The sequence below is a fragment of the Zonotrichia leucophrys genome, chromosome 3, assembly GCF_028769735.1.
Source record: "Zonotrichia leucophrys gambelii isolate GWCS_2022_RI chromosome 3, RI_Zleu_2.0, whole genome shotgun sequence".
Lineage (NCBI taxonomy): Eukaryota > Metazoa > Chordata > Aves > Passeriformes > Passerellidae > Zonotrichia > Zonotrichia leucophrys.
Window position 1 is genome coordinate 58667903 of NC_088172.1, and position 12734 is coordinate 58680636.

At 36.1% G+C, this 12734-nt stretch overlaps 1 protein-coding gene across 8 annotated transcripts in view; it reads left to right on the top strand.

Annotated features, from left to right (window-relative positions):
- STXBP5 (syntaxin binding protein 5) overlaps positions 1–12734 on the top strand; it is a 104410-nt gene that overhangs the window by 38335 nt on the left and 53341 nt on the right. For all 8 annotated transcript variants that reach the window (XM_064708408.1, XM_064708407.1, XM_064708410.1 and 5 more), the window contains exons 6-8: positions 2745–2879; positions 4025–4088; positions 6470–6553. In XM_064708408.1, the coding sequence (XP_064564478.1) occupies positions 2745–2879; positions 4025–4088; positions 6470–6553 (283 nt within the window). The remainder of the gene's footprint in view (positions 1–2744; positions 2880–4024; positions 4089–6469; positions 6554–12734) is intronic.

Genomic DNA, 12734 nt, shown 5'->3' on the forward strand with positions numbered 1-12734 from the left:
TTTCCATCCTCCAAAAGGAGTTTGAATCCCTTCAATCATCAGTCTAATTCTCAGCAGAACTAACAAGGCTGCTCAGGCCATTCAGATGGTCCTAGCTTCACTGATTTTTAGTTTTTAAGAGGGCTGTAACTTCATTCAGGTCCTAACTTAACTGATTTTTAGTTTTTAAGAGGGCTGTAACACTTCCAAAGTTTTTTAAAGTATACATAGCTTAAGGTGAAGCCTTAATTAGTGAGGCGGGAAGCTCAATGCATGAACTTTGATGTTGGAAATATTGTTCTCTAAATTTTTAAAATAAATGCAGTTATCTGAAATGAGTCATTAAGTCAAAATATAGTGGAGTTTCTGAAAGTTGGAAGACATACAGTTTTTCTATTAAGAAAATTAAATAGTATTTTTTTTATTTGCAAATGAATAACATTTAGTACATTCAGGGAGAAATCTTGGTTCTTATAGCAGGATCATCATGCCATTCCTTTTGGATTTAACAAGTTTTTCTGTGAAATAAAAGATCTAGTAATATTTCTTAGTTTATAGACAAATCACACAAGTCTGTAGAAGAATGGTAAAATGCTTTTACAAATAAAGTTAAGAACTCTCTTATGTGCCTATTCTTTCAATTTTGAAGTCTTTTCAACCTCCTGCCTTTGAGAGTTTGTAAATATTTTGTGAAGCTATTTGTTCTCTTCATTTGCTGTTAGCATTGAATCAGTTCATTGTTTGCTAACTCTTGACAAAATTAATCTCAGTTGCACAAAGGAGACAGTAAATTGAAAATCCCTGTGTATTCAAGAAGTGTATCAAGAATATTGAGGAGCTACTTTAAATGTTGCCCTTGGGCTATAACAGTCAAAACTGAAGGCCAAACTTTTATTTTTGCCCACTTCAAATGATGTGAAATAGATTGGTTTTCATAACCAAAGCATTGGACAATTGTAATTAACAATATTAACTTGCTAATCAAGGCAAGCCTACAACCCTGCTACTGATTATTTTTTCTGGCTGCTAGGCCATGATTTTGGATCCAACTGATGTGGTTGCCAGCTGCTTCTGGCATGTGAAGCGCTGGCACAAAAAGCTGCTGTTGTGTTCCAGAGTGCTGAAGGTTTATGTTTATCTTTTCATTCTGCCTGCCTAGGAAGAATGTGTACCAATGTCTGTGATTTAGCTTCCATCAAAATCCTCTTTTTTAAAGGATGTTGGGGAAACACAAGTTTTCAACCTGTGGTGGTTGCAGATTAGTGTTCCTTGTTAAATGTGTTACAACATCTGCAAATTGAGTTGGAAGGGCATTTTAAATCATGGATGTAGTATTTTTTTTTTCTGTCAAATGTCAGTGAAAAAGTTAATGCAGTCTTTTATTTTGGCATAAATGTTCAAGGACAAGAAATTGAGTTGGAAAGCAGATAGATTAGTATTTGCTTGAGCAAAGTCAATTTCCTAATTAGGGAGAAACAAGTGAAAAAAACCCACGATCCAGGGGTATCTGAATCTGAATCCAGGTAGTATCACTACAGAAGTTTTTACTTTTGAAACCTGCAGTGCAAATTAACATCTCTTCAGCCACAGCAATTTCTCTCTTTGCTGCTGTTAGATTTTCCTTTCAGCTGAAGTTGGTGTGCGTATGCAGCATCTAATGCAAAGGATCTAAAGCTGTTCTTTGCATAAATACTTAACAGGCTTGTGAAGTGATGCATGGATTTGGCAATAAGCAACCCAATTGGGAGAAAACAAGAACATAAAAAATTGTGAAGCTGAGGATTAGAGCCGACAGAACAAATTCTTGTTGAATAATTGTTTTACCTTATCACTAAAACATTTCTGAAAGCCCAAGTTTGATAGCTAAGTAATTTGGCAATTTCTTTCAATGTCAGACCCCGTCAGATTAAAATGGTTTAGAGGTTCCAGAAAGTTTCTAGACTCCAATTTCAAGTTAGCATTCTGTCAGTTTGTTCAGATATTATTTCCTTATCTTGAAGAAATAGTCAACAGTAATCAGGACCCAAGGGTGCAGAAATAATCAGGTTTTCAAATGCTAGTATTTGGGCTGGAGTTACAGTCAAAGAGGAGTCCTCTGCTGGTACATACAGTACATACAGTTGGTAGCTGTTGAGTCTTGTGCAGGTACACCTTTCTAGCAGAAGAAAAGACTAAAAGGCAGAAAATGAAAATATGATTGAAGTAAAGCTGCAGCCTGAAATTTAAACTACTTTTAAAATTACTTTTATAATTGTTTAGGATTATTCTAAGGTTTGCTCTTTTGGCATTAATTTAGATGACATGTGAACTTACTTTTCTTGAGTTATATCTTTTGTCAGTCTCCTTACTTGAAATCAACCTTATCTGCATCTGAAAACTTCTAAAATCCTTTGTTCTTTAAAACTTGAAAGTAGATAGATTCCAAAGGGAGATTTAGAGACTATAGGAGCATTGTAATTTAAGTTTGACATGACAGCAATCAAATATCTTCAATAAATTTTTAAAGGTGACTGTAATTTTTTTTTTTAATGATTTATGAGTTTTAAAATACCTTGCTTTCTATTTTTTGTTCAGCCTAAGGTTCTACTTTGTCTGTTCATCTCTTACTTTGGTCATGTACTGGCTTCTCTACTTTACCTCAAACTTGTCTTACAAATTGCTGTTTGCCTGTTGCCTTATTTCTACCTTTTGGTAGCATAGACTTTGCAATGTAGGATATCAAAAAGACATTTCTTTAATTCCTTTTTGGTGGCTTTCTCTTTCAGGATAACATTTTGTCACCTGCCTTTCCAAAGCAAATGGCTATATGTGGGCACTGAAAGAGGAAACATTCACATTGTCAATGTGGAATCATTTACTCTCTCAGGCTATGTCATCATGTGGAATAAAGCCATTGAACTGTGAGTTTAACCAATTTTTGTCTGTGGAGGGGAGGGAACAGCAATGTCCCAGTTGTTGTTAACATCAGTTGCAGGAATGTCATTGTTTTCAAGAGAGGCCTCCATATTCATCTTACTGCACTACATACACTATCAAAGTGCATAGTCATGTAGATATTTTTGTTTTTAAGAATATGAGGTGCTAATGTTAATATATGTTTCTTCAATTTAGCAGTATTTTATCATAGCTCCTGCGATAGACATGGAAATAGACAAAATAGACAGTATAGAAATAAATTTAAACATCTCTATGTGTTGGGATAAAGCAGAAGAAAAAATAATATATATTAAAATATGGTGTGGCTGGTACTTGGACAGACATGTTGCTTCTGCAGTTGGGGATTAAAGACCAAAGTGTAAAGGTAATGCATTTTTTAAGAGGGCTGATATATTCTGAATTGGAAGTGACTTTCTGAAATGCAAATTTAAATAAGTCTATTCCAAGACCAAAATACATTTTATAGCTATTGTCACTGCATCTCCTTTTTTCAATGTTAAAATTGTATGTAAAAATGTAGTGGTTAGTGGGAGAAAGATGTAGTTGTGTGCTGCTCTTTCTTGTGCTGATGTTTTGTTCCAAATACATCTTCTTTCCAAAATACATAAAGTCTGTCACTTGCCAAAAGGTGTTGAAGCAAACACAGCTCTGTACTAGTCCATCTTCTTCAGTAGCAGGAAGTCCACATAAAGTGTTAATTCTGTGTAATGGTAACAATGGCCATCTTGGGCAGTTTACAAATAATGGCAAAACCTGTATTCCAGTGTAAAAGTAAACATTTGGTACTACAGTGTCAATTCTGTAACAACAGATATTAAGATAAAATGTTTAAAGTTAATGTGTTTGTTTTGGTTGGTTGGTTGGTGGGTTTTTTATGTTGTTGTTGATAGGCAATAAATTAGTCTTTCCTCAAGACAGAAACTAAATGTCTACAAACAGACACAGTTTTTATGGGCTTGAAGATAAAAGTGAAAGTAACTCCATTTTGAAATGTCACAACTTGCTTATGTGGAGCCTGTATCTGCAGAATCTGTATTACTTCAAATCATTTTGAGATGCCATTTAGGGCAGGGGACAATTCTTTTTAATGTAAATGTTTCTTTTTCAGGTCATCCAAATCTCACCCAGGACCTGTTGTCCACATTAGTGACAATCCAATGGATGAAGGAAAGGTAGGATCTTTTAAAGACTCTTCAATACATTATTTTCACACCAAGACTTTTTTAAAGTTTACATACCACTGCTATTTAAGGAAGGATTACGTATATGAAGAACAACAAAGCTTTAGGCCTTTGTTGTAAGTAACATAAAGTTACTTCATTGAAAGTAACATAAAACCAAGTACAGACATGAGTGTAGGACACATTACTGGAATTAATCGTCTTGTAATTTGAAAACAGAGATGAAAATGATTAGCTGCAAAACATTTGGAAATAAAAGCCGAGAATTTTACTTATGGTGATAAAAATGAAGATGTTACCAAAAAAAAAAAATACCAATCAATCATAACCAGAATGCTTAAAGTGTGCTAGAAATTAATTCCACTTTATCGTGCTCTTGTGTGTTATTTCGCAACTTTTATATGCTTATTTATATAGCATATTTTTATAGAATACCATGTACTTTGTCTTTAGATTAACTAATCTGAGGGTTTTGTGGAATTTGGCATCTAACTCATATTCCCATATTAGGCCATTTATTATGATCACTAGATGCTGTTTGCTGATGAAACTGGCCTAAAGAAAAACAAGATATTTCAGAAAAATAAACCAAAATATGTGAGAAAGATCTATGTATTAGACTTGTAGTTTCGTTCTCATGAGATAGTATTAACATAATCATCTATTCATCTTAAAAGAAGTTTTACAGTGCATGTTCTTGAAGCCCTTGCAAGACAGGAGTCCTTGTCTTGTGACATACAATTTTGCTTACTAGTGCTCTACATAGGCTGGAGGAATATTTTTTGTCTGCGTTGTGTTTTTCATGTCAGCAGTAGATTAAATTGGAGAGAGGGAATGATCCCACTGTCTTAGCAGTGGTTTGAAAGCTTTAGCTTGTTATCAGCTTGTACCCTAAACACCTGAGGTTTCAATCCAGCAGAGAATTTAATGAGTAGAGTTTTTTTTATTAGTATGATGCTCACTGCAGTAAGTGCATAACTAATGGATTTCTCTGTAGAATTAGGTTTGAATCACATTCCAGGCTTATGGACTGTAGCATATGAATGCAATGAAGCTGTTGTAATTTCAGGAAATACAAGTGATCAATTAACTTTGATGTATTTCACCCCACATCCAATTATTGCCAATTAAAGTTTAAAAATTACTGGTTTTATTCATCAGGCTGTAAATAAGTGTTTTGAGATCTTGACCTTATGCTTTTCTTATTTCTTGTAAGGAAAACATTACTAAAAAAGCCCCGTGTAGTTGCAAAAATCCCCTGTGTACACACTTTTAAAATGTGTTCATGCTTTTAGCCTTCTAATCACAGTGGATTTTCTAATGTTTTAAGTTAAAATAGAAAAATTATAGTATATGACATATAATCATTTAAAAATAATCTTGCCTACATACACATAATGTTAATGGGAAAAATTGAATATTCACTTCTACTAGATCAAACATGTCTAATATTTATGATATTTTAGTGCTGTATAGCACTGAAAGAGATGAAATATTTTATTTGTGAGCGTATAGGACATCTATTAGTACTGGAGACAACTGTATACTTTGAAAATCTTAACATTCTGAAAACACTGTCCAGGCAAAACCTTTAGGTGTGGCACTGCATTTTTCCTACTGCCTTATGTTGGACATGGTTTATGTCTTTTTTTTCCATTAAGAGAAGTAGCAGTTAAGTTAGGAGACTGAAACACTTAAATAGTCAATGGTGTGTTAGAACAATTGTTATGAGCAATTTGAGTCTTCACTCCCTGCAGTAAAGATTTAAACTTGCTTCTTGCAAAAGGATTATTTGGGAAATTATCTAGTTTAGTTTATCTAGCTTTTTTCCTATGAACAAATAATGTTTTTGAGGTTCCTTCAGCCAGTTATCTCAATTGTGATTAACTTCTGGAGAAACCTCATAGTATATAGTTTCTTAATAGACAATGAATTCTTACTGAGAATTCAGGGGGAATGTTGTATTCTTCCAGCAAATTTAAGCAGAATGAATTCCAGTGAGGGAAATGCACAATGGAGTTCTCCTTTTCAACACCCCCTATTTTCACTCAGGGTGGAATATGCATAGCAAGGGTTAATATAGATCTTTCTGCAACTCAAAGTGATTTCCAAGGAAACTTCAGAAGGATACTTTGATTATTTTCTAGTTTTGCATGAATGTCCATTATATTTTCTGGAACTTGAGGCCAATAAAAACAAAGTAAACCTTTCTAATGTTGAGGCCTTTGCCTCTTTAATTTTTGTTTTTATAACTACTTGCTGTTACTACATGTACTATTATGCTGCATGTCTTTTTGGACAAGAACCTCAGGATTGCAAATGATATCATTTTGATTTTCCTTATAAAGAATTAATGTATTTTCTTATTGCAGCTTCTGATTGGCTTTGAATCTGGGACGGTGGTATTATGGGACCTGAAGTCAAAGAAGGCAGATTACAGATATACACATGATGAGGTAACATTTTTCATCTGCATTACTTACTCTGAGCATATAATTCCCTACTCAAATAGTGACTTTTATTATTTTTTAATCTCCTGCTTCTGTCACCAGTGGATCAATAAGTAGGTCTCTTTGAAATTGCAAGTACTGGAAGTTTTCTCTAAAAGAGCAGTAGGGCTTGGATCATAAACTTCAGACCAAACAACTTCACTGAGTTTAAGTGTGTAAATGGTGGCATGGATTGGATTTCTTCACTAAGCTTTTAGATCTTATTTCTGTTAATCATGACTTTCACCTGTGTTAAGGGCTTAAGTTGAAAGAAGATGGTTTATCAATTTCTGTAATTTGGAATCTCTCACATATTCTGGGAACTGTGAGAGAAAAGGGTAAGGGAAAAAGCACTAAATAAATAGTCTCACTACAACATTTCTCTAACCACCTTTTCTCTGTAGAGTAAGATCATGATCAATTCTCTTTGAAATAAGACTGGGGGAGTGTCCGGTTTTCGGCTGTTTGAAGGGCCTGGAAAGGCCCGGAGTGGCCTTGGGGCAGCCCGCGTATCAAAGGATGAGAAGAGGCTTCAGTTCTTCTTTCGGTCTTTATGTTTATTAATTGTTTATCTAAAAGATTTTCTTTCGGCCCGACAGAGGTCTGCTCAGCAGCCAGCCATGAGCACACTGTCCTGCCCTCCGGACAGTCACCTATCTTTATACCCATAGTTACGTGTACAATATTTATCATTTTTCCCCAATCCTTTTTATTCTTATTGTCCGGTGCACTTTCAGTAATGACCAATCCCAAAGTGCCACCATCACCACAGAAGATGGAGGAGAAGAAGAAGAAGAAGAAGAAGGACAGGACACTCCCCAATTCCTCCATCTTACTTCTCTAAACCCCCCTGTACAGCAATCTTAAGCCCTGTGTCTCACCCTCTAATTAACTAATCCCTTCACCATTCACCCCGGTGAAGTCCTCCTATCCTCATACAGGTGTCGTCTCCCGTGTAGGATCAAAGTCCAGCCACCAGACACTTCTGGCAACATTCCAGGACTCCCGAGCCCCCCAAGGGTGGTCTCGGTGGCTCGGCACCTCAGTCCTGAGGTGCTGAGATCCCACAGGGGAGGTTTAAAAAAACAGTGGAATTAGGTGCCATTCATTTCTTTAAAACTTGATTCTTGACAGAACAGACTTTTTGAACAACTGAGATTAAGAAAAATGAGTCAGCATAAGATAAAAGTTGATGTATTTAATTTAAAATAATATAAAATTGGTCTTGATTGCATTTTGTTAACTGTAAAATAGCTTTGTCATTGTTCAGTACCCGCTTTAGGGTTTTTGTTGGGGAAGGGAGACAGGGTTGTTGGGTTTTTTTGGTGGCAGTTCTGGCTCAGTACTTGTACTTCTGTGTATTCTACCAGTCAAGAGTTTGCTTGGAGGAGGAGGCTCTGAAGTAGTCTAAGCCTTAGATCATTAGAAATGTCCATATAAGCCCCAGAATATGTTATGGAAAGAGCAATCTTTCTCCCTTCCATTTTCATTGCATGAACCTAATTAATTCCCTTTATATTTTTTTTTTATAAATTTACTCATGTCTTTATCATCTTTTTCTTCCTAGACCTCTTTCTTGTTGTGTTCTTCCCTAACTTTTTTAACCATTCTATTTTATCTTTGTTTTGTAAAACAGAAGCACATCAGCATAGTATATATGAAGATGTGGGCGCACTGGATTTGTCATGTGGAATAATCGTCTTTGGCCTTGCTTTCTTTCTCTCTTGATCTTGATATTGGATTAGCCTTTTGATGCTGCAAGCATAAGGCAGATGCTTCCTTGAAACACCCAACTGTAAAACCAGAGACTTGTTCTTCAGGTGTCACTTGCCAGGTCAAAGTCCTGACAATTAGGCATTGTTTTTTATTGACATAGTTGGACAGTAAAAATTGAAGTTTTTCGGCAGTTTTTCACTGAAATCCTGATTTCTGCTTTGAGTGTGGTTTGGTACTGTCAGCAGACTTTACTGTCTTAATATTGTTGTTCTAATTTTCCAAGTTGCTTATGAATAAACTGAGCAGATGAGATCCCTGAGGGTCTCTACCATTTAACTTCATCTATGAACTAATCAATTAGTGCCAGCCTGTCTTTACTCCAGATTGCTTTACTTCCTTAACCAGTTATTTACTTGTTCAAAGCTATCTAATCTGTTTAGTTTTAGCTTCCTTTGAGATACATTGTTCAAGGACTTTGAAAATTTTGTAGGCATCTGAAGTGGTGTTTCCATGAACCTCATGCCTGTTACCATTCTTGGAGGTTTGACTACAATTACCTCTCATGTTGAGAGGTATTTAGCATGTTGACTACTTCTATCTGGTGTATTATACTCATCCATATGTCAATTAACTCTATTCTTTATTAAAATTTTCTTGCAGTTTCTAGAAACTTACCTAAGGTCGACACCATGCTGCTTATTCTGGTTTTTTTTTTTTTTTTTTTTTTTTTTTTTTTATCTTGTGGTCCATTTATTTAAAAATTAATATCTGTCTCAGTACTTTTTGGAACCAATTCTGACTTGAGAGGCTGCAGAGATCAGTGAATAGTTCAGGTGTTAAATCTTTGAATTTCTTTAGGATTTAGAAGTGAATGCATCTAGATATTCAGTCTGAGGTTTTTTTTTTGCGGAAGAAGTAATGAAATACCTCAGGTCAGACCCAGTAAAGAAGTGTGTTTATCATAACTTGGGAATGGTTAGGAAGGGAAGAGAAAAAAGTGACAATCTGGTAATGTAGTGGTTTCCTTGCTCATGGGAGTGGGCACACAGAAGACTCAGAATGGAGCAGTGGAGCAGTGCCCTGTCTCAAGAGATCTCCTCTGTCTCTGGTTACTGTGACACAGAGCAAAGTTCTTGGCCATTTTGTTTCCTGCTAACAAACTGTGTGAATTTGGACATTTCTGTGCAGAGAATCTTTCTGGCCAGCTTCTTGTTGATTTCCTGGTTTCATGGTGTTGTTAGAGAGCTTCTTTCATACACTGACTGTAAGGGCTGTGTTCCATCACGAACATGAGTGCCAACCTACCCTCAAGGGACAGGGAGCATCTCATGTCACAACATGCTTCACCTCTTCTCTCACTGAGGGTAATGCATGTGACATTCTGCCCCATCGCAGGAGCAGGAATTGAAGCCTCAGGATTTATGCGCTTGGTTCTCTGCTTGTTCTTGATGAGGGCTCTTCTGAGTGAGGAGTTGACAACCAGTAAGAAGAGAGCTACTTAGTCCAATCTTGTCACATTTGCCATCTTAGTGGGTGGCTAGGCTTCCCCAGGCATCATGAGCAGGGTGGCCAGGACATTGATACCATAAAGAACATTTGCTGGAAACTTTGCCATTGCATTGGTTTCCTCCTCTCTCATTGCTTTGTAGTTGATATTATTCTTAAAGCATGCAACTGGAAGGTCTTTCACCATCACTTGATGCAACTTTCTTAACTCAAAACTTCAGATGTGTGCAGGGATCCAAATGTCATCCTTTCTTCCTTAGCAGAGGAAGAAGATCTTAATGAGGGTCAAAATCTCGGCGTGTCCAGAGGTCTGTGGGAAGATACCTGTTATTTCCTGAGGGAAAATGTTGAATCTAATTATATGGGTTTGTAGCTTCCTGCTTGGTTTTATTTCAAATGGCCTGACCTTTAGGAGGCTTTCTTGAAGCAAATTCCCATGTTGTGGTAGGGCAGTCTCATTTGCTGCCTGAAAGCCAGGTTAATGGAACTCTGCACACTTTCTTCCTCTCTGAACACGTGTGCCTTCCCAGCACCCGGGGCAAACAGCTGCAGCACAAGGACCCTAAGACACTCTCCCCCAGGACAGGAGCAGGTGGGTGACATTAGCCATGGCTGAGGGAAGCAGCTCTAGGTCATGATTAGGGTTACTGCTGGTTGCTGGCATGTTCTTCCCTCCAGAACATTCTACTTACAGGAAAATTCAAAGAATTTAGCTATAATTTGTAGTTGATCTTTCTATATTATGAATTAAATCCTGAACTTAAAGTAATGCATATTTTTTATTATAACAGCAATACTTTGAATATTTAAAATTACTTAGAATAATGCGCAAGTGTAACATTCTTTTTCAGAGAATTTGGAGGAAATTATTTGTACATAATGGAACTGTAACTTGCAAATGAACTTTTGTTTAGGAAATTTCTTTGAAGCCTTTTACTCAAAATATCCCTTTTGTCTTGGGCAGGCTCAATGAAACAGTAAAAATAAATTCCTTTTGCATCATTCTTAAGCCTTTTATATGCAGACATTGGGGATTTAAGGAAAGTACGCTGTGCATTTCTGTGTGAAATACAGTTTATATTGCAGTGATTTCCCAACCTGTATGTTCATGAAAGAAATTAAACAAATTTCTCAAGTATTTTTTTCCTAAAAAAAAACCCCAAATCCCTCAACTGTAACTTCTGAAGACTGAAGCTTGTTTTATAATCAAGTCTGTTCTTCAAGTGATATTTTGTTTGTTCTGATGTCAAGTAAGCTTTGACAGCATTAACTATAATGCATTATAGATTACTATTTTTAGACTCACTGTTCTGGTACATGGTTGAGTGTAAGAGATTATTTTAGAGCATTAAAAACATGTCAAAGTAGCTTGTGGAATTAAGAGGACAGGAGAAAGAGAAACAACCCCAGTATGTGACTTGCCAGAAACCAAAGTGTGTCAATGTATTTCATTTCATCGAAACAATCTTCATGTTGTATTGTCAATTAAGTCTCATTAGCTACACTTTTTTGTTTGTTTTCTTCCTTTCACCACATTTTTTCCCTTCATTAGGTTGTTGACAAGAGAGTTAGCATAGGTTTAAAATACTTTCTTTGTATATTTTGGTGAACCGGTAGAAAAGGAGTCAGTATCATCATCCATTCATGTTTAAGCAAAAATGCTGCCCATATCCTTGGAAATTAAAGGACTGTCATAATAAGGCTTTGAAATCTGGATAATATATGGTAAATAACCAGGCTGGTTTGCAGAATAACTAATCATGGGCTTTGCCAGTCATGCACAGTGTATTTCAAGCTCAATTAATGTCGCAAGAGTAAAGGATCATTTGTTGTAATCTTCGTTGCAGTGTTGTTCTTGCCTCTCTGCTGAGGCTCTTCTCCCTTCTCTGCAGCACAGTCCTTCCTGTCTTCTCAGGGGCTCCTCCTGGGCTCTTGACCCACCCCTATTTATCTCAGTTACCTTCACGAGCTACAGCTGCTGCCCAGCTAAGGACCCCGCAGCTGCAGCTCGTTTGGAGCAACTCAGACCCACACAGGTCTTACAATACAATATATATTCAGGCCCCCACAATCATTGAGAAATCCAAGGAATTATGAAAGGACTTATCAATGTCTCTAGTGTATTCTATATTTGCAGTAGTCTAAATTTGGTGTTAGAAAACTGGATTAAAATATTTCTCTTGAAAACAGGGTAAACTGCTTAAATTAATAACTTTTGTGTTTACATCATTGAAATCCTCCACGCGCTGTTCTGGTTTTGGCTGGAATAGGTTTAATTTTCTTTCTAGTACCTACCAAAGAGTTGTGTGTTTAGATTCACTATGAATAATTTGGATAACACACTGATGTTTTAGTTGTGCTGAAAACTTCTTTTTATTGAATTATTATACTGTTCTTACCTCAACCCATGAGTTGTACCTTTTTTTTTATTCTACCCCACATCCCACTGGTGAGTGAACAGCACTGTGGTGCCTGGTTTCTGCCTGGGGTTAAATCATAAAGATGAGAAGAGTGGTCTCAAAATGTTCCAAAATCATATGCATGTGGCTAAAATATGTATGAATTTAAAATAATGGGATTATTTGTATCAGTATTTAATGAATTGAAACAGCTAAACTCCCCTGGTGGAAAAATACCATAAAAGCTTTGGTCTTTATTGATGAACTTGTCTCTTAAATTGCAAGGTTGCATTTAAATTATTCATTTTTGTAATTCCTAAAAGTACCAAGAACTAATAGTTATTTCCAGGGATATTTACAAGCTATTGCAGAAGAAAATAAATTTCGCAAAATGTTTTTAAGTATGCAATAATCTCTTGAAAAGCTAGTGATATACTTAAAGTATTTCTGTAGGAGTCTTGCATATAAATGCTTTTAATTTTGTTCCTCAGGCTTTTTTTGGTTTATTTGTGATTGCTAAGTCTCCC